The 23,037-nt window shown below is 42.5% G+C and overlaps 1 protein-coding gene across 3 annotated transcripts in view; it reads right to left on the bottom strand.

The window, feature by feature from the left end:
- LOC126272536 (uncharacterized) overlaps positions 1-23,037 on the bottom strand; it is a 431,400-nt gene that overhangs the window by 129,696 nt on the left and 278,667 nt on the right. For all 3 annotated transcript variants that reach the window (XM_049975453.1, XM_049975451.1, XM_049975452.1), the window contains one exon: positions 8,696-8,878. In XM_049975453.1, coding sequence (XP_049831410.1) covers positions 8,696-8,878 — 183 coding nt within the window. The remainder of the gene's footprint in view (positions 1-8,695; positions 8,879-23,037) is intronic.

Raw genomic sequence — 23,037 nt, 5'->3', positions numbered from 1 at the left:
TGTTGACTTATGCCTACGAAAAGAAGCCCTTCCGTTGGTCCGCAACTATAAGTGCATTCGGTTGTCACATTGTCATTTTGTCCGAGTAGCTTCATAAAAGAATAATTTCTGCTACCGAAAAAGCTTCTGTCCCTTACATGATTTATGTATGGTTTGCTTGGTGTAAGTTCCGGCAAACATCTAGCACATGTTCATCAGTTATGTTATTAATACTGCTTCGCAACGAAATTGAAGGATCTCAAAGACCAGCGAACGGCTGCTGAATCAAATATGCTAATTTGGTCGAAGCGGGACGGTGGAGAGGCAAGCAGAAAGGTGGAGGTGTTGTGTAATTTACTGGCACAGTATTTTTGCTCCCTCCCCCCCTTCCCCCTTCCCCCCTTCACCGCTTCCCCGCTTCCCGCCCTCCCCCCCAACAAGTTCGTTGCTACGATCTGCTGTTCAAATACAAAATAAGTCAAGAAATGTCTTTTTTGCCTAATTAGTAACATTAGGGGAGTTGTTTGGTCTTAAAATTAGCCATCTCGTCGACAGAGAATGACACAGCTGGAAAAATTGGCATCAATCACGTAATCAATGAGCTTGTCTGGCTCAAATCAAGCAAATACAAAGTAAAATTATACTGAAACGTCATTCCTGGAAAGTAATATTTTCTTATAGTTATTTACAGTCACTTTTCTTTAATTTCTAATTAATAATCTAAGCACTATTAACAATTTATGAAGATAAAATATAATCTGTCCTTTATTACACCATCATATCAAAACCATTTTTCAGTAGCTGCCGTAAACAATAACATATAATTTATTTCACTTCCAATTTTTTAGTAAGTTTATACAATATTTTCAGTGGTGATTAGTTGTTATTAAATGTTCTTACAGATTTATAAAGCTTGCATAAACTGCGTAGAGAAAATTGCAGGAAGCCAGTTTGAGGCAGACCACAGCTGAATCAGTTTTGGCGGAGGCGGAGAAGCATCTCGCTACGGCTCTGCCGTCCAGTGCGGTGGTGGTCTTTCAGAACGATTAAATTCAATTCCTGTAGCATCGCTTCGATATGTATGATCGATAGTTCTGAGAAAGGCAACGACAAAATACGAAGTTGAGCGTTGCGTGACAGGCTGCTACTTACACCCTGAGATTTGTCCACGTCAATGAAAAGTTACGGCTGTGAATAATATATGACATCCAGGGAAACGGAGGAGCCAACCTGCGCCGTTCAGCAGGACTCCTGGGCGAAAGACTGTCGCTGGAATGCAACTAAATTTTTCAAGTGACACTTTCTCCTATCTGGCCATTCAAATGTCAAAGCGGAAATTACAGTTTATCTTACCGTAGCACTTGGACGACTTATGATACACTCATTACACATAAGTGACTGCCATTTATAGTAATCAATACACAGTCGAAGCTCAGATAAAGTTAAATAGACAGTTCTCTTGGAAATTAGTCCGTGCTTAATTCTTGGCCAGGTGAGCTATTCAATTGCAGCATTTTGTCCATCGTTATATTCGCCTCTGTTTCCTCAGTTCTTTCTCGGTTCGATAGCGCCACGCCCTGTCTGCGTTTGTTTCCGGTTGCAGTTAGTAAAATCCCTCTGCCGCGTGACTCGATTGCCTGTTGCAGGTCTTTTAGTTGGACGCCACCTCAGCGACTTGCGTGTGGCTAATCTACCTTAGTTATCCGACCGAGGAAACCAAAAACTGAACAACGTGTTGTTCCTGGGGACTCTTCACTTCGGTGAGCTGCGAAGGCTAGATTAACGACAGACTGAATATTTCCACGGCCCCACGGGATTCGATCCCTGGACCTCTCGGTTGCCAAACACTCCATTTATAGCTCTGGACCACAGTGCCCAACAGGAAGTAGAATATTCGATTTAACGCGACAAATGCGGCAATTCTTGACGGTGGATCTCCAGTGAAACTTTCAATTTAATTACTTTCTATAAATTAATAAATTGCATAATTAATTTTCAATCTGCAGTGAAGTATGTGCTGACCTGAAACTTTTTGCAAATTATAAACACACGCCGGACAGCGATCCTAGCATAGGACCTTTGCATTTCGTACGAAAATGCCCTACCGACTGAGCATTTAATGTCCGATTCAGGACCCCCCTTCACAGCTTTACTTCCTGCTTTTGAAACTTCACGGAAGTACGAGAGAGGTTCTGTCAGAATCAGAGCTGCGAGAGCGGACCGTGAGTCTGATATTAATTACTCAGTCAGTAGAGCATTTACCCGCTAAAGGCAAAGGTTCCGGCTTCAATTTGCCTTCGAATCAGGCTCCGCAGGGTTTCAGCGCTGGAAAAGTTTGGGATACCAGCATAGTTGGTAAATCTGCGATTACAAATGAAAATCTGGCACGTTTATCTGGAGCTATTATGTCCACTGTCATTAGAACATTAAGACTACTCATTCATTTAAGCCTCATTTGCTAAAAACAATAATGATATGAAACCTGGACTTGTTTATAGAGACTGAAAGTCATTCAAGACAATGTTATTTGTAATAAAAATGTTCAACAGGCGTCTAGAGAGGACAATTACAAAGAAGCCACTGCGACTTTAGATGCGTAAATAAAACATCAATGTACTGGTACTAATGCCTAGATTTTTCTAAATAAGGTGAGAAAAGATAGAAGAGTTCAGTGATTCAAAGGAGCACAGAACCTGAAGTACTGTTGCCAGGGGTAGGCGCGTGGTTCAGGGCGCCTTGCCACGGTTCGCACGGCTGCCCCCATCGGAGGTTCGTGTCCTCCCACGGGCATGTGTGTGTGTGTGTGTGTGTGTGTGTGTGTGTGTGTGTGTGTGTGTTCCTTAGCGTAAGTTATTTTAAGTTAGATTAAGTAGTGTGTAAGCCTAGGGACCGATTACCTCAGCAGTTTGGTCCCACAGGAACTTACCACAAATTTCCAATTTTCTGAACTAATGATCTACGGAAACCTATGGTTCATTGAGTTTACTATCCCAGCAAATAGATGCGGTTAGATATGGAGAATACGGAGGAAACTGTCCGATACAAATTGTTGTCTTCCGATTTTGAAAAATTGTGGGGTTTCTGCATCTTTCCACGACGATAATATCATTAACACAATAGGAACGTCCAACATTGGTTCTATGTTTGTGTGAAAATAAAGCTCTGAAGGTATTACGTACAATGAATGCTATAAAATTCTAGTGACCCCCCCATTATTATCTATATGACCTACAGCGAGTAGGATTCAAATTGTTTTGAAAGCCAACCGAGGCACTGAACCTCATTACACTGCAAATTTTAAATCTGTGCATCTTTCCCGCAGAAAACACTGAAGTTAGTATGAGACAATAAGGTGGATGCTCGATCGCAGAGATTTATTCCGACATTCAAAAGTACTGCCCTGCAATATAGATCAGTTGGCGGCTTGCATAACATTAAGTTAAGAATAGATGTTATGTCTACTGCAGACAGTGGTAACGAACATAGCCTGTACATAGCCTGTACACGTTAATGGTGGTGTCTGTTTGTTCTATATCGTGTCTCCCTACCACTTTCGCGCAACGACGCTCTGAGCGTGTTTTGTAGGGAATTAACTAGTTTGAACCTGGGACCTGTTGCTGGTAAGGAGACGCCAGACCTCACATGACATGTAGAATTCAGAAGAGTTCAGTGAGACTAGCGATGATATAACCAAATACTTAATGATCTCAGCGTCAGCTCCACTGCACTCCCTGTAAAAGAATCTTAATACTAACTAAATTTAGTGGAAGGGGTTCAAGGCTTTCCTATTTTTAGTTAGCTGGTAAAATAACGTCGAAAAAGCAGTTACGTTTACCATTGGAAATTTTATTCTACTCACAAAACATCCTTTATAAATTGCACTATTGATAAAAGGAAATGTTTTAACACAGGACGGTAAAAACCAACTGCGTTCAACAAAAAATGTGAACGAATTCCCTGAATAGGTTTCCAAGTTCTACAATGGATCGAAGGATAACCTATGCCATACCACATCTATAATCTACGTTTAAATTAAGTTTCACAAAAGAGAAAAACTGTTAAAATGGTCTACAGTGACCGTCAATTATCTTTAATTACTTATCTAACTTGTCGTAAATTACAGTGGCTGATGTGGCTTCTCAATGACTATATAACAGAAAAATCATCGCGTTTCAGATTTTTACTTCAAGTGGCAAATGTGAACACCACGAGATTTAATTTACGATCGACACTAGAATTACGCAAAAAGGGGTGTAACAGATGAGACTTCTGCAGTTCTGAGTGAAGCCATATGCGCTCAAAACGCGGCATCGCGTGCGTTCATTACCTTGTCGGTAGGCTAGGCAGCGTCAGGGCGGCAGCGGCCGGCGCAGCAACCATCCAGCTCGCCGTTTCGGAATTAACTGTCTACTAACTTCTCCTTCCTACAATTTACCGAAGTTAGTTTAAAAAAACTATCTGGCTGTGTTTTCATCTGACCAATCAGGGTCTCAATGTTAATCTTAAGCTCCGCCTACAATAATTCTGTCTATCCAATGAGAAACGTTATACTTTTCGTGGTGGGGCAATGTTTTTAAAGTTTGCAACGTAACAGAGACGCTAAAAAGTCTCACGCTAAAACCTGCAGCTGGTGTGGTCCTTTTAGCGTTATCGTAAGATCTATACTGTTCTTCTGGAGGGCTCTAGCTTTTAACATGGGCTGGGGGGTGGTCCTTGAAGGAACAGAGACGCGAAAAGTCTCACGCTAAAACCTGCGGGTGGTAGTCTTAGAGGTAGGCTGGCGACGTGGGTGTCCAGTCCGTCCCTTATCGTAGGGCCTTCCAGCTTAACACTGTTCTGCTCTCGGCTTCTGTTCTCGTTTCTCCCCTCAGAACTGCGTCGGTCTCACGGTGGGAAGGTACGAAATGCATTTAGGCATTCTTGTGTTAGTCTGTGGTATTCCATTTGCTCACTCGTTACTGGTATTACTTTGGTTAATTTAATGTCACGATTTATTCGGAGCAATGTGACATACTACAGGGTTTCCATCTAAGGTGTTGGATTTGCCTGACACCTTACTACACGATAACAAAATTTAGCACCACGTAGTACCTCAGTGTCAGACTTACGAAAGCAACACCAGAAAAGGTACACTGTACTAGCAAATATCAAACGCCAGCCTTGGAAGCAAATTTACGCCGATTCCATTTGTTAATTAAAAATGAAATTTAACCACTAGCAATAGGTATTTTTTTTTACACACATAACCTATTTTGGCCGTCGACTAAATAGCTTAAAAGTTGTTAATAACTTACTCAGAAATTTGTAATGCAAAACAATGTTTTCACCGTATACATTACTATAAAAATGTCCGGTCTGTTAATGCTAATGTAGGGATCGCTTCCATGTACGTTGCAATTGAGACACACGGAACGTTGGGAGACAGTCTTGCACTCTGGTATAACACGATAGCGGTCGCTTTAAACGTCACATCATACTCCCACGACCGAAGTTGTACGCTAGATTTCAATGATTCGGACGTCTTCTAAGAATATTTGTGAGAATTCTGTTGATGATTTCTTGTCATTCTATGTTTCTGTACTACGAGACAGTGTACGGACGCCTACTTGCTATTACATTCATATCCTACACCGCCTGACAAAAAATTTGCACACAGCAGACACTAGCGGATGTGGATGTCATTTCGTACACATACACAGAATCGGACGGTATGTAAATGACTAGAGTCACTATTATCTGTGACTGTCAGAGAGCAATAGGGTTGTTCATGTTTAGTATTGTTGCCAGAAGTGTTACACTATACAAGGTGCCTCACCTAACTCTGCCACGTCAAATATCTCTGGAACAACAATACATATTCAAAAACGGTCTTCACCAACATGAACGTACGGCAGAAGCTTAGGAAACCAATTACTATGCACAATTTTAAAACGTAAACAAATAAAATCTTCAACACAAACAAGTGTATTTTTAAATGGATACCCCTATTATTTCGTATGCAATCAATAGCATGAGAAATCAAAATTGGGCTTCATTGTTGCTCTCATTTGGCCAGCTGGTAGAATTGTGAAAATTCCGGATTTGTGGGGTATTCGGATGTGACAGTGGCCAATGTTCGCCTGTATGGGAACGTGGCGGCAGGCTTACTCATCGTCAAGATTCTGGTCGATCAAGTCTGATCATGACAAGGATAGATCGCCGTACTGTCCACCAAGCACATCGAAACCCTTTCACGTCTCCACCTGCCATTCGATAGCGAGTAATGGACTTCCTGAAACATTCTGTGTCATTCCGAACCATTGCTCTGAGGCTTCTAGGGATTTACCGTTTCATGCATAGGTTGAAGATAACAGCACAACACAAACAGCTGCGCTTAGAGTGGCGTCGTGAGCGGAAAGCGTGGACTGCTGGTGAATGGCGTCGGATTGTGTTCAGCGATGATCGTCGTTCTGCACTACCCTGGATGATCATCGTCGGCGAGTAAGCCAGCAACGTCGGGAAACGTCCCATTCTTCCAATTTTCGGAGAGGTGCAGCAGTACTACTCCTCGCCTCACGCCATAGGACGCACTGAGGTGTAACTTCAGGTCGTAGCTTAGTGATCGAGTAAACTCTGGAGATGCAGGTGCATGCCATGGCTATCCTGCATCCTCATGTGTTACCTCTCATGCGACATTATCGTGGTGTCATTTTTCAGCAGGATAGTGCTTGTCCACACATGGAACGTTGGGATACTCACACGGCCAGAAAAATTCTCAGATCTATTCCTGATAGAGCATGTGTGGGACCTGCTCGGGCGTTCTGAAGCGTACAGTCAGCCGTTTCTCGCCTCGCGCGATCCGCGAGTGGAGCAGATGAGGCATTGGGGGGGGGGGGGGGGGGGGGGAGGGAATATGACTTTGGTGCGAATAGTGCCCTCCGCCACACACCGATTGGTGGTTAGCGGAGTATATATGTAGATGCAGAACTTTGTGCCGGTTTCCAGGATATCAACTACCATTTACAACAGCTGTAAGCCCGCTTACCTCAGGATAGGATACAACAGCTTTATGACACCCTCCCCATCCGAAACAGTGCAGTAACCAGGTAAGACAGGATACAACGTCAAAAGTGGGTTCGTATTGTCAAGTTCTTTGAAAATTTTACTCGACATTGTAATCACTGAAATAACATCACTTACTCCCTCAACCTATGAAGTTTCACATCGTTTCCTTCTCTTCTGGATGTTCACTAATTTTGTCAGGTATAGTGTTTTGATTGTTCGGTTTAATCTAACGGATCACGAAAATAAATTTCACACCTTTTCGTCGTGATATGGATAGAATGAGACACTGACAGTGCTGTTGATGTAAGGAGACGCTTTTATTCTTGAACGAATATCTGTGATTAAATGTTTTGAATACGCCGACATTTTAAATTCGCAGCAAACAGATTAATCTCTGCGGTCTCGCGTCGTGTGCGTCGCGTGCCACAGTTCGGGGCCAACGTCCTCTGTTTCACCTGAGAATACGACGTTCGCGTGACGTAAACTCACGTGCTTCTAATATGACCTGTCCCAACTGCGTACCCGTCTCTTTTAACTCTTCGTGATCCTTACATGTGTTGCACAATGCAGACACGTCGCAAGATAAAAATCACCTACTAGTACATCATACTGCTGTTGCTAACGAGTACGTTCATTCACCGATTTGAGGATCTTCTGCATTTATTTTCAATATTTATTTATTTGCGTTAACAAAGCAGAAATGGATACTGGGAATATAAACAGCATATCAGTAAAGGAACAGATAACAAACTATAAAACTCTGTGGAGCTATGAAAGTATACATAAATAAGAGGTCGAAGCTAACGAAATAACAGAAGTTATTTATAGCTCAAGAACACGACGAAGCACATTTCAAAACAAAACAACGAAAACAAACAAGGGAGGACCTAGAATACTGTATTTCTATTGAATATGCTATTCAAATTAAAAATAACAGGAGAATGGAAATATGCCATTGTCATAACTTCTCCAAAAAAGGAAATCGAAATGAATGCCGAAATTGCAGAAGTGCAACTTTTGTAGATGTAGTATACTAGATACACACGCTAATGATGTGCAAAAGAGTACAATTAGTAAATGAAGCATTTCTTCTAAGGGAAGCGTTCATGAAATTGACTGGAAATGTCAGTTTTCAATTTATTTTTTATTTATTAGTAGAACTCATGGAAAAAATTCAATGATGATATCGCATCCGAAGTACCTGAAAAATAACTAAATGTGTAACCCAGCGTTCCTGCCCAGCCCACATTTTCGAACTTTGGCTGTGTGGAAAATTGCACTCGATTATAGCACCTACCTTATTATGGTGTTGTTTTTATCCAGCGTTTATGGTAATAAGACGTTTTAGCTACACGCATAACTCTCTCCGCAGGCACTGAAATGAAATGACTGCATGGAATTATTGGGTGCGAGACCCCATTTAGACTGTTCGGCAGTCTGGTGCGTCTTTCTGTTTGATGCCAGATGGACAACTTGCGCCGTCTCGACAGAGATGAAATGTTTAATACAACACAATCGTCCAACTCTGCGTCTACCGAGAATCGAACCCGAGACCCCGCGACCTAAAAGCAGTTACTTTAAGCGCTAAATCACGAGCTGAGAACATCGCAAGTGCTGAAATGGTATCATTAAATAGCGGAGGACTTGTAGTTAAGTGTGGCCGGGTACTCACCGCGTAGAGCATGCCGCGCTGGTCGAAGTAGTCGGCGACGGGCATGACGTGCTTGTAGAAGTTGTTGAGCTCCATGCGCGCCAGACTGAGCACCACGTGGCCCAGCTTGGCGCCGTACTCGATCTGGCGCTCCAGCACCTTCTGCCGCCAGCTCACCAGGATCACGCCGTTCACGATTTGGATCTGGACACGCGGAAGCACAAATCGCTACACATTCTGCTACTTGTGCATCTGATGCACGATACAACAGACACGTCCTCATAAGGCATAATTAACTACTACAGATGGCGTTCATCACTAAGGTATAGTTAATCAGTAGGCCTATACAGGGTGAATCGCCTATAACCTACATCGCATATATTCTGGACATAGAAGGCACTATCGATACGCGGTTTTCACAAGAACTGAATTTTAGGCAAGGGCGCGTATTTGCAGCAAACCCACAGATTTTGAGATGACTAAAGTGCATTTTTTACAACCATTACAATTTTTTAAGTGGAGCAATGCCAGCTGACACTAAATTCCTAAAACTAGCGTAAATCAGAATGTCAGTGGTGTTTGTTGTGGGAAGCTAGCATCGGTAGTTTACAAGTTATCGTACTGTGAACATCGTTAACACCGACAGCTGTTTGTTACACCCCGTTTCTTAAATGCTAGGTGACGAAGTTATATTTGTTATCATTGTGTTATGTGTATTCTGCGATTGCATTGCGACGGTCCCTTCGCTTATTGTGAGATGGTGCACGTACTAGAAAGTGCTTGGAGGATGGCATTTCCCCACTGCGAAAAACCCGGATTTGCTCATGGTTTATGATGCATGTAAGAAGTGCGCCCATCGTTCGTGTACCCTTTACGCCGAAAAATATCCTAATAGACGTCCACATCTTCAAACAATACATATGATATGAAATGGCGTATAGGAATAGTTTCACGGCAGACTGCAAAGTTGTATTGACAATGATGATGGTCATTTTGAGCGCAAGCTTTGAGGGTACATTGGTTCTTTGCTTGTGACACTGCACTGGATTACTGTATTCACTTTTGTTTGTCTTTTGTTTGGCCTAGACAACGTAACAGCGTTTAATAAAACATCACTGCCGGAGACGTATTAAATTAATCTGTGCAGTGCTGCACGTAAGCACCCATGTGAAGTCACATTCGTTGTGTTACTACAACTGTCGGTATTTAAAACGTTAAAACTAAGATATCTCGTCGATTACTTCCACTAGACCCCTACAACAGTCACCACTGACATTCTAATTTAGTCTATTTTGATTGTGATAATGACAATGGGCACTGCTGCAATGAAATATTTGTACCTTTCGTAAATAAATAGACATTTGAAAATCATAACACTCTGCATATGGAATGTAAAGGCGGGCCGCTTCCTGCCTTTCCAATCTATGGAATCCGGATACCAATAGCTTCTTACTTTATCGAAATATCTGTAGTGAATGCTTTAAGTGATTCACCTTGTAGATGGCAACCATCGCATTCACAGATTTCCGTTTCAGAAGTGTACTAACTGACAAAAGCTACTACCATCATCACTAGTCACGACATTCTTTACCACTAGAAGAGCATGGAGGAAAGTTCCGGCTTGGCAATAAAAGCTTATATTTTTCAAATAAAAAAGCACTTGTTTTTCAATGTAGTCTTTTTTGTAGATCAATGTACTTCGTCCAAGGTTTTTTCAGCAAGTAAAATCCATAGCTGAAATGCGATTAAGGAAGTGTAGTAAAATAACCGTCTATATTTACCATAACCTCGTCGTTGGACCTTAGACGTTTTGTAACCATAAATTTCTTTAGTGGAGTGAAGAGGTGGCAATTAAAGACTGGCAAATGTGGGTGAAAGGGTGAATATTGCAACAGTTAGTACTTTCAATCTGTCAGTTTCTCCACTGCCAAAGCATGTTTGTAGGCTGTCGTAATGACTTGACCAAACCTGGCGTTCTCTTTAGAAATCTGCGTCTCTTTACGCATGGTTTTCCATCGAGTTGATCCACAGTCTAATCTAGGTTACCGGCCGTGACTCTTTTGGCAGCTCATACTGATAATATCACCATTATTTTAGTCGCCGCTGTGATTTCTGTTTCGTTTCTGGTGTGAAGTAGTTGACCCATATATATCCATTCCACAAATCGGTGCAAAAGTTCAGCTGAACTCCTTTTACAATGGTCCCAACATTACTCAGAATTTCTTTTTTCCTTTTGTCGAGTGATCTTCTAATGATGGGAGTACATATCTTCCTCATAATTATTTCTTCGTGTAAGACGTACTGCAGTCTTTCCGGAGATGAGTTGATGATATCCGCCGTTAACTACACTTTGAATCGCCGAGTGTCCTATACTATACTGTAATATTCTTATTTTTTCGTCTGTAGTTGCAGTTGGCACGTTCCCACATGGATCATTTTGAAGAGAAAAACACTCATATTAGGAATCAGTTACCTATTTCTTACCTGTTGAAAAGGAAGAACCGAACTCCTTAGAAATCATCGCGAATTTTAGCAGAATATTCGCCGACGGCAAAGTGACCGAAATACACTCCTGGAAATGGAAAAAAGAACACATTGACACCGGTGTGTCAGACCCACCATACTTGCTCCGGACACTGCGAGAGGGCTGTACAAGCAATGATCACACGCACGGCACAGCGGACACACCAGGAACCGCGGTGTTGGCCGTCGAATGGCGCTAGCTGCGCAGCATTTGTGCACCGCCGCCGTCAGTGTCAGCCAGTTTGCCGTGGCATACGGAGCTCCATCGCAGTCTTTAACACTGGTAGCATGCCGCGACAGCGTGGACGTGAACCGTATGTGCAGTTGACGGACTTTGAGCGAGGGCGTATAGTGGGCATGCGGGAGGCCGGGTGGACGTACCGCCAAATTGCTCAACACGTGGGGCGTGAGGTCTCCACAGTACATCGATGTTGTCGCCAGTGGTCGGCGGAAGGTGCACGTGCCCGTCGACCTGGGACCGGACCGCAGCGACGCACGGATGCACGCCAAGACCGTAGGATCCTACGCAGTGCCGCAGGGGACCGCACCGCCACTTCCCAGCAAATTAGGGACAATGTTGCTCCTGGGGTATAGGCGAGGACCATTCGCAACCGTCTCCATGAAGCTGGGCTACGGTCCCGCACACCGTTAGGCCGTCTTCCGCTCACGCCCCAACATCGTGCAGCCCGTCTCCAGTGGTGTCGCGACAGGCGTGAATGGAGGGCGAATGGAGACGTGTCGTCGTCAGCGATGAGAGTCGCTTCTGCCTTGGTGCCAATGATGGTCGTATGCGTGTTTGGCGCCGTGCAGGTGAGCTCCACAATCAGGACTGCATACGACCGAGGCACACAGGGCCAACACCCGGCATCATGGTGTGGGGAGCGATCTCCTACACTGGCCGTACACCTCTGGTGATCGTCGAGGGGACACTGAATAGTGCACGGTACATCCAAACCGTCATCGAACCCATCGTTCTACCATTTCTATACCGGCAAGGGAACTTGCTGTTCCAACAGGACAATGCACGTCCGCGTGTATCTCGTGCCACCCAACGTGCTCTAGAAGGTGTAAGTCAACTACCCTGGCCAGCAAGATCTCCGGATCTGTCCCCCATTGAGCATGTTTGGGACTGGATGAAGCGTCGTCTCACGCGGTCTGCACGTCCAGCACGAACGCTGGTCCAACTGAGGCGCCAGGTGGAAATGGCATGGCAAGCCGTTCCACAGGACTACATCCAGCATCTCTACGATCGTCTCCATGGGAGAATAGCAGCCTGCATTGCTGCGAAAGGTGGATATACACTGTAATAGTGCCGACATTGTGCATGCTCTGTTGCCTGTGTCTATGTGCCTGTGGTTCTGTCAGTGTGATCATGTGATGTATCTGACCCCAGGAATGTGTCAATAAAGTTTCCCCTTCCTGGGTCAATGAATTCACGGTGTTCTTATTTCAATTTCCAGGAGTGTATTATATCCATTTGTACGAAAAACAACATCAGTGGACCCGTGCGAAACTTTCTTGTTTTAAGTAATGACAGTATTTGGGATATGTGTAGTCTTGGGATATGAGTAGTTGTCGAATGAAGAGGAAACATCTTTAAAAATGAACCGAACGGCGTGAAATAATAATCATGAATTTATTATACATACTTGTATGTGTGTTTCCATGCATTGTTGCTTGTAATTGACCGTAATATTTGCATTTAGCTACTGCTCAAGGGAATATTAACAAGAAATAAACATATAAAATACAAAGAAGTAAGCAAATGCGAAATGTGTGGGTTACAACGCAATGGTCGCTTCATACCTGGTATATGACTAAGACCACAATAACCTTTAACTGTATTTTCAGATTTTAATTGCACTTCGTACTTCAAGTAAGCGCGTTAGACCGTAGAACAGGTAAATCACAATTCAATGCGACAATGACAAATATGTTTGTCGTTTCAGGAAATATGTACGTTCAGAAAAGTCAACTTGTAGAACTGGAAGATATAATGGACTACCGCAGTAGTCACGGCTGTTGTCTATGACAATGCCGTAGACAAATTATTCAGTTAATAAATACTTTAAACAAACAAAATGGTATTTGCAATAAGATAATATGAATATGCAGTCTCTCACTCGTAATTGATAAGTTAGCTTCGTAAAATGTACATATAGAGCTGGGTATCCATGATGCAAAATCTATATGCAACGTCAGAAGCCAGTTAAGAAAACCTTTCTAACTACATGTGATTCATCCCTGTACGATTAGTATGTGTTGAGAAAAAGTGATGTTGACATGAGAAATATACGATAAGCCATATAAACAAATATATTCCTCATACTGACCTGACGCAGCTTGATATCTCAACATTAACAAAGAAAATAAAACCAAACTTTAGTTATATGAAAATCATTTCCCTACTTTGCCAATTTTCTCCTTGTCCTGGTGGAATAGCTGCATAAGATTTCCATTGAGAAGATTAGTTTCTAAAATGAATCCAGTGAACTCTGTTACCTGTGACGTCTCTTCAAGAAACGTAGTTATGAGTAAATATTTACCAGCTGGATACTACAGTAAACTTACGATAACCGTCACGAAGAGCTTCGTCTGTTATTCATATGGCATGCTTAGTCCTAGTGAAGCGTTAAATTTTCTTTTTGCTTCTTCTTTTAACGACTGCAAGTTCACTCCGCAAACAGAACGTCAATGTCTAAGAGGGAGACTGGCTGATAATTCATTTCTCTGCTAATTGTGCTAACATTCATACGTAGATGGTGAGAGTGACACAGTTCACAAACGACGCTCCTTTTTGTCGAGTCCTCTTGGCTGCAGACCCGAGAAATTTGTTCTGGTCCAGTTCTCCGCAAGAGGTAACGAGATTATACTGAAGTGCCTGTTACATAAAATGTGGTGAAAGCTTGTGGCGTAAGTCCGTGACCGCGCCATTGGCCTGGCGACAGCTAGAGTGCAGCCATTCTACGCCGCGGCACTACGAGGGCGAGGGTTGGGGGCCATCGACCCTGCCGCCTTTTACCCCCAGCAAAAACCCCCAGCACTCGTGTTATAATAGGCAGAGCAGACCTGGGGCCGTCCTCCAGGGACTGGAAAAAGGAAAAATCCCCTCCCCCATCCGGGATCGAAACCACGATCTCTAAGGCGGGAGTCTAGTGCTCTATCCGGCTACATAAAATGTACTATACCACAATTTTTAACTTTGTTAAAGTAAGAATGCTTTGGGATTGTATCATTTTTGAGGCGTGCATTTTCGATATTTCTCTTGAGAACCTTGCAACCATTGGTATTGGTAATAGATGAGGTGCCTGCAAAGTTCTCAGCCGAAATTCCGGAAGACAGAGTGATAATACTTCGAAGACACATCGTATAGTGATGGAATAATGGATAATTTATTAAAAAAAACTTTTTTATTTAAATTCTTGGGGTTAATAAAATAGAGACTGGATTTCGTTTCAAACTTTCTTAAAAGCTGTATTCTGCAACCTTTTACTCGCACGGCGAAGCTACAACATAAATGAGTCGGCCGGTGTTAAACATAGTGTATCCCAAGTATTACGCAACTGTCTGACAAAGAGAAGTATGCGTGAGGTTTAAATGAAAAAGGAGACTTATTGTGTTTGGAGGAAACGAGAGAGTTTGGACATTCAGAGCAATCTAGATATACCATAAAGTCCCTCGCCGCGTTTTTCTCTCTGTATGTGAAGGCTAATCTCAGGAACGCATCATCTTGAACAGTTTGCAGCACCTGGCTGGGTCTACTTGGAACGTAACCCTCGCCATCTAGTCCTCTTTTCGCACCATCTACCTGTGTTCAGTCTGGCCCAGTTCTCGACTCTTTCTTTCAACACACTCCTCCACATTTTTCAGTCACCAATCCCTTGGTCTTTCTCTTGGTCGTTTCCTCTTGGTCGTTTCCTCTTGGTCGTTTCCTCTGCATCTCCATTTCACGCATCTCCTTGGGCATCGCGTACCTTTTAATTCTCTGTAAGTGAAATACCATGTTAGCCCTACATGTTTCTATCCTGCCCTGCAAGTGTTCCTCTTTCGCTTTTTCCTCATCCTATCTCTTCTTGTTACTGCTGTCCTACTTCTGGTGAAGTTCATTTTTCATGCCTGCCCGTAATCTAATTACATCTCTCGCATTTATTACCAATGTTTCAGATGGATATAGTAATTTCTATACATTACCTCTTTGCTTTTGTGTGGGACCTCTTTGTACCAAATTAGGCTCCTAACACTATGCAGAAATGCTTCTGCCTGTCTGTCACGTTACCTGACCTCTTCCTAATTTCTTCCATTTTTCTCTAACAAACTTCCGATGTACTTCCACCTTCCTCAACTGGCCACTTCCAATTCTTATTCTGTTAATTAGTCAATCTTTCTTTCTAGATGTAACCAGGATCTCACATTTGCTTACATTAACTTTCATTCCATACTGTCTCGCAGTTTCTTCCCAAGCATCCTGCTGTCCCTGGCTCTCGTCCTCCCTATTTCTCCAGATCATCAGTCATATGTAAACACCACTGAGTTTGCCTTCACCAATTCGGTCTGTCAATTTATTCACTGTCTCATTCAAGACCACACAGAAGAGGAGAGCTGACAATACACTGCCCTGCTTGACACAACTTGTTTGCTGGAACCAGTAAGCCATTTCATTTCCCACTTTCACACTACTCAGTCTTCCACAGTATGTCTCCTCCACCGTGCTTGTTGTGAGTTTTTCCGCTCCTTTTTTTCTAGTGCTTCCCAGACCTTTCTTCTACAGGCGCTATGAAATGCCTTTTCTATATCGAAAAAGGCCATCACAAGGTCTTCCCCAAATTCAATGTGGTGCTCCTGGAGCTGCCTCACTGCAAGTATGAGGTCAACAGATGATCTCCCACGTCTGAAACCATGCTGTTCCTCTCTCAATTTGTTCTCGACCCTTGTTAGGCTTTCCAGGATCTTTTCATATACCTTGGCACAGTGTAGTATCAGTGTGACTCCCTTGTAGTTTCTACAATTCTCTCTACTCCCTTTCTTGAATATGAGGACAATTAGTGCCCTCTTCATCTCTTCTGCAGTCTTTTTTTCATTTCTTTTTCAAGGTCTGCCGCTGCCTTCACCATTTCGACACTTCCTTCATCCACACCTGGTGCCTTTCCTCCTTTCATCTTGTCCAGTGTCATTTGCATTTATTTGCATGTCAGGTGCTTCCCTACCCCCTACCCCTCCAACTTTACTTCTACCTCCTTCAGCCTATTATCCTTATCTCTAAGTCCGTTCGGATGTAGCAAGTGCTGAAAGTACTCCATCCACACTACCACTTTTAAATTGTCCCCATTCCTCTTCTCCTGTTTTCGATTCATCATTTGATTACCTTTTCCATAAAATCTCCCGGTATCCCTCCCTGGCTCTCTTTTCCTTCAGTTTCCATACTCTAATTCTTCTTTCCTGGTTCTCTATCTTCTTCCATTCCTTCATGATTCTGATGCTCATAACTAGTGACCAGTGGCGACTAGCCAATGCCTCGTGTGGAAGTACCTTTATAACCATTATATTCGTCTTTGTTTCCTAGTCATAGGGCATGTTATCCAACAAAGATTTATGTGCTAGATTTCTGTTGTAACGTGTGACTTTGTAGCTCTCCAGCTTCCGAAACCATGAACTACCTGTCACAACCATTTCTCTTGCAGAATTCCAGCAATCTCTTTCCTTCTTCATTTCTATTTCTCCATCTTTCTACTTACAGTACATATTCTAACTCTTACTCTGTGCGTTCAACTTTCAGGAGCTACTACAGGAATTTCGATACGGTTTTCATTAACAGACAGAGTGAATCTCGAGGATGGTTTGCGTACATAATTTGTTACATTTACACCACGCACTAATTGTATTAGGGGGCCAGCTTTCTCTGAAACTGTCACCCAATGTATATCGGAATATTTTTACCCTCATTTCACTTGATTAAGCAGTCAATTACTAGCGGTAGTCGAAATGGTACATTGAAGGACTGTGTGAGAGAGGATTTTTCTGATGACATGATAGAAAAAGAAACCGGAGTCGATAGGGCGCACATAGGGGATACGGTATCACTCAGAAACCGAAAGAGATCTGGAAGACTTTAGTTCATATAAAGCAGAAGGACTAGATAACATTCTAATCTACGAACTGACGACGTACCATCAGACTTTCGGGTAAATGTCCTCCACACAACTCCAAAGATAGTAATGGCTAGATAGGTGCGAAAGCTGTCGTACAATCACCTTAATATCTCATGCATCCAAGCTGCTGACAGGAATCAAATGCAGAAGAATGGAAAAGAAAACAGGATTTGTCAGCTGATCAGTTTGCCTTTAGGCGCGAGAAGTAGTTCTGACTTTCCGCTTGATAATGGTAGCAAGATTGAAGAAGAATCAGGTGCTCTCATAGGATTCGTCGATCTAGAAAAAGTGTGCGGTAATGTGCAGTGAAGAAAGATGCACGAAATTATGAGAAATATAGGTGTAAGCTACAGGAAAAGACGCGTAACATGCAGGATGTACAAGAACCAAGAGGGAGCTGTAGGACTAGAAGACCGAGAACGAACTGCTCGGATTAAAAATGGTGTAACACAGGGATGCAGTATTCAGTCTGTAAGTCGAAGAAGCAATGACGGCAATAAGAGAAAGATTCAAGAATTGGATTAAAGTTAAAGGTGAAACAGTATCAATAACCAGATTCGCTGATGACATTGCTAACCTCAGTTGAAATGAAGAAGAGTTACATGATCTCTTGAATGGAATGAACACTTGAATTAGTACAGAATGTGGGTTGAGAGTAAATCGGAGAAAGACGAAGTAACGAAACAAGCAGAAATGAGAATGGCGAGAAATTTAACAACAGAACTGGAAATCATGAATTAGATGAAGTTTAGGGATTCTGCTACCTAGGCTGCAAAATAACCCATGACGGACGGTGCAAGGAGGACGTGAAAAGTACACTAGCACTGACAAAAAGGGAATCCTGGCCAAGAGAAGTCTGCTAGTATCAAACATAGGCTATAGCTTGAGGAAGAAATTTCTGAGAATGTACGTTTGGGTCACAGCACTGTATGGTAGTGAAACGAGGACTGTGGGGGAACCAGAACAGAAAAGATTCAAAGCATTTGAAATGTGGTGCTATCGAGGAATGTTGAAAGTTGGGTGGACTGAGAAGGTGAGAAATGAGGTGGTTCTCCGCAGAATCCGCAAGGAAAGGAATATGTGAAAAACACCGACAAGATGAAGGGACAGGATCCCACCGACAAAGTTTGTGAGTTCGTTTTCTACGTAGCTAACACGTCAGGACGTAAACCAAAATAACACCCAGCGAGAGGATAATATGGTAGAAGCTTGCACATCCTTCTGAAACAATAGCAGGTGGGTAAACAAAAATTTTAAGCCGAGTAGTACGAGATATAAAAGGGGAGAGGGGTGGGGTGGGATGGGGGGGAGGGGGGGGGGGGAACCCGAGAAGGCTACGTTCCCAACATATCGGCCATCTTGGGAGAAATTCGTAAGAAAGTGGTCATGTGACACACTGACAGAGAATAACACGAGAAAGAAAATCATACCTTTCATCTGTGCATTTTATTCATTCTCGACGTATGACATTTTTCTTCCCTACAGGTAACGTGAAAAGTGATGGCGTTGACAAAATCAGAAGACAGGAGCACTCTTCTTATCGCAGCATTGACTGTAAGGAAGCCTGCGTGTGGGCTCGAATCTCACTTATTTTATCTTCCTGGTCTATCCGCGGGATATACGAATGAGGAAGCAGTACAGTCTACCCATTACTCAAAGTGAAACTTGTAGCGAAATTCCGGGAAAATGGCTCTGTCGTAGACAAATCGAATGCTGAACGATCGAAAACGGCTATGGATGAAGTAATATCAATCATTGTTCTGGTATCGTTCAGTAAGAGTCCAAAACGCAGTACTCTACATCTGCATCTACATCTACATCTATAGCTAGCAAGCCACCTTAAGGCGCGTGGCGGAGGGTACTCTGTGTAGCGCCGACAGTTCGCCTTTTCCTGTTAGTGTCGTGTATGATTCACGGGAAGATTGACTGTAAGGAAGCCTGCGTGTGGGCTCGAATCTCACTTATTTTATCTTTCTGGTCTATCCGCGGGATATACGAATGAGGAAGCAGTACACTGGTTAACTCTTCTAGGAACATACACTCTCGGCACTTTAACAGTAGACCATTCCATGCTGGAGAAAGCCTCTCTCACAGAGCGTGCCACTGGAGTTTGCTGAACATCTCCGTGGTGCTTTCGTAGTCACTTAATGAACCTGTAACCAAAATTGCTGCACTTCTTTGGATCTTCTGTATTTCTGCTATCAATCCTAAATGGTACAGATCTCACACTGACGAGCAGTACTCAAGTATTCGTCGAACAGTGTTTTGTAAGCTACTTCCCTTGTTGATGGATTACATTTCCTGGGGAACCTTCCCATGGCTCTGACGGGCACCTGCCTTACTCACGATTACTTCTATGTAGTCGTTCAACTTCAGATCGCTCAGTACCCGTACTCCCGTATCTTTTGTGGAAGTAACTGATTTCAGTGATCGTTCTGCAATCGTAAATTCATAAAATAAAGGCTATTTCTGTCTTTGTATTCCCAATATGTTACTCTTCGCTATACTGAGGGTCGGTTGCCACTCCCTGCAGGTCTTTCAGCATTTCGCTACAATTTTCTAGAGTTACGAGTTCTCTTTATTCAACAGCAACAGCCACGAGAAGTCTAATGGAAATTCCTACGTTATCTACTAGGTGGTTTGTTTATATTGTGAAAAGCAATAGTCTTATAACATTCCCTTGGGATACACCCGAAGTCACTTTTATGCCTGAAGACTTCTATCCGTTCAGAGAGACTTGCTGTGTTCTGTTTGTCAGAAACTTTTCAATCCAATCACAGAGTTGGTCCGAGATTCCGTACGCTCATATTTTGTTCATTTCGCGGCAGTGCGGAACTGTATCGAACGTCTTCCGGAAGGAACACGGCATCTACCTGTGCCCCGTATCTACTGCTTTCTGGATCTCGTAGATGAACAGAGCGGACTGCGTTTCACACAATCGTTGTTTCTGGAGCCCATGTCGATTCGTGCAGAGGAGATTTGCGGTCTTCAATAAAGTCATAATACGCGAGCATAAAACATGTTCCAAAACACAGCAATTGACCGGTCAGGGATACAGACCAATATTTTTGTGCCTCTGTTGCTTGACCTATATTTAACCCTTTCTTTCCTGACATAAGAAAAAATTTACTTTTTAACATTTTCTTTTCAGAATTTATGCTATTATGGCCTCAAATGACGGTAGGATTTTTTGTAAAATTTTATTTTATTTTTCATAACGTTTTTCTCTCCTGTTACTCAGAAGTACCGTCAGACTCCGTGGACAGAATCACAACATGCGCAGAAAAATGCTCCAATTTTTATAACTTTTACTTTATTCCACATAAATGTTATTTTTACATTAAAAAATTAATTAACAGAAATATGATACTTCTGAATTTTTTTTTAATTTTGCATAAATTTATTCTAGAGCAACTTCACAATACATAGTAACTTAGCTATACATTTTTGACAGTATATACACATCACATATTTAGTGATACCTCATGAAATTGTAGGAAACAGTTCTTTTTCTTATTGCAGCACAAATACACTTTACATGTACTACATTGTGAATGTGGTCTCGACTGAATTTTATTTTTCGCACACAATTCGCATCGTCCTATTTTACAAGTAAACACTACAAAATGGTTTCTTCGGTTGCCAAGACGTAAATCCTTCGGAACAGAAAAGTTATCCTTCCTTCTCTTTGGGAGAATTATTTCATCTTTACCAGAGTTTCTATTTTTTAAGGTTTGGCACTTGCTGTTCATTCATTAGCCCTAGTGCCACAGCACGCCTGAATTCCAGCAGTGCCAGTGCCCCATGTAGATAACTGAAAATGACGTAAGCATTGACAAAATCAATCTCTATTGCTCCCCAGAAGAGACGGTGCCACCATTTCCTTGATCGCTTGTCAAGACCGTAAGTTGAACGTAATCTGTGTGCATGATCCACACCACCCATGTTTTTATTGCAATCACATACAACAACTGGACATAGTATAGTCATACTAGTTCCATCTTTCTGTTTTCTTGTCACTACGCTCTGTTCAGTGCATGGAAGTTTGACGCAAAATACACTACTTTATTTCCTTCCATTGAAATACTGTTAGGTCTAAAGATGACTCTCTGTGATTTGATTTAGACATTTTTCTTTACGTAAATTCCCTGGCACCCTTTCCTGTTTGTTCTAATTGTTCCACAGGCAAATGTATTTACGGATTTCTGTGTGAGAAAAAGTGGACAGAACAACTAGTGAGAGGTAACGCATTGTTGCTACAATAAAGTGTACGCATGACCTGACGGTACTAATAAGTCAGCCTTATATTTTCCACTTTATCTCATTCACTTGTAGCGTAATGCTTCAAACTGTTATAAAAAAACAAAGAAGGTAAGTACGTACAATGGAAAACTCAACGGAAGTTTCAATAAATTGCGCACAAATTCAGGTAACACCATGGAAACAAGCACATACAATGTTCTGTTTTCACAGCAGTGCGCGGAAAACAAATTCAAGCTCTGACCGCCAGAGAGGTCTATGTATTGCACAATAACATCTATGAAACAGTAGAGCAGAGCTACTGTTACGTACCGACAGGCTCTCAGATCACGAAACTGTACCACGAGAAAATAATGAGAGTCAAAACTTACTGGTACTTTTAAGTACCGTCAGGCAACAAAGGGTTAAAACGGGAGTGCCCTGTGCGTTTTTCCAATCATTAGGAATGCTTCGCTCCTCTGCAAAACTACGATACACTGCTGCTAGAAAAGAGGCACGTTCTTTCGCACACTCTGTGTAGAATCGAACTGATATCCTTTCAGGTTCAATAACCTTTCCTCTGTTGAGAGATTTCTGTTGCTTTACAATCTCATTGTCACTTATTTTGATGCCTGTCATTTTCTCGTTCGCGAGATGGTTTAAAAGAGGAAGTGCGGTGAGATCATCCTCTGTGAAACAGTTATGGAAAAAGACGTATAGTATTTTGGCCTCTTCTGTGTTTCAGTACCATTATGGTGACAATTGTCTGAACAGATGGCTTCGATCGTTTACTGATTTAACATCAAACAAAAACTCTTTAGATTATCTGTCAGTCCGATAGATAGAATTTTAGGTTTGAATTTTACGGACCGGTCACGAACAGCCCTCCTTACGCTAATGTTGGCTTCTCGAAGTTCCTGTTGGTCTGTGAGGCTTTGGCTACGTTTAAATTTGCAATAAAGCTATCTCTGCTTTCGTAACATCTTAACAGGGTTGTCGAACCACGGTGGATCTTTCCTGACCCTCACAATTTTAATCGGCTCATACTTGATAGAGGAGTATTGTCCGAGGCTACTGATCTTCGTCCGTTGATGCTCAACGTTGTCAGTGCTGGAGATGAAATTTTCGAGTTGAGCCGTCAGGTAGTCTGAAATTTGTCTCTTGTCGCTCTTCTAAACAGAGATGTTCCTACCTCCATTTACAGCGGTATTCAGTGATGCCGTAATGGCCTCATGATCACTGATTCCTTATTCTAAGCTAACTGAATCGAAAAATTCGGGTCTGTTTATCACAACCAGGTCTGAGATACTATCTTCACAAGCCGGTTCTCTGATTAAATTCTCAAGGTAATTTTCGGATAAAGAGCTTAAAACAGTTTCATTTGATTCTCTCTCTCTCTCTCTCTCCTACCCGTCCTAATCACTTGAGCCTACCAGCTTATTGCTGGTGCGTTAA

This window comes from Schistocerca gregaria, chromosome 5 (genome assembly GCF_023897955.1).
Source record: "Schistocerca gregaria isolate iqSchGreg1 chromosome 5, iqSchGreg1.2, whole genome shotgun sequence".
Lineage (NCBI taxonomy): Eukaryota > Metazoa > Arthropoda > Insecta > Orthoptera > Acrididae > Schistocerca > Schistocerca gregaria.
The sequence above is the reverse complement of the archived record's forward strand: the minus strand, read 5'-3'. Positions and strand labels throughout refer to the sequence as shown.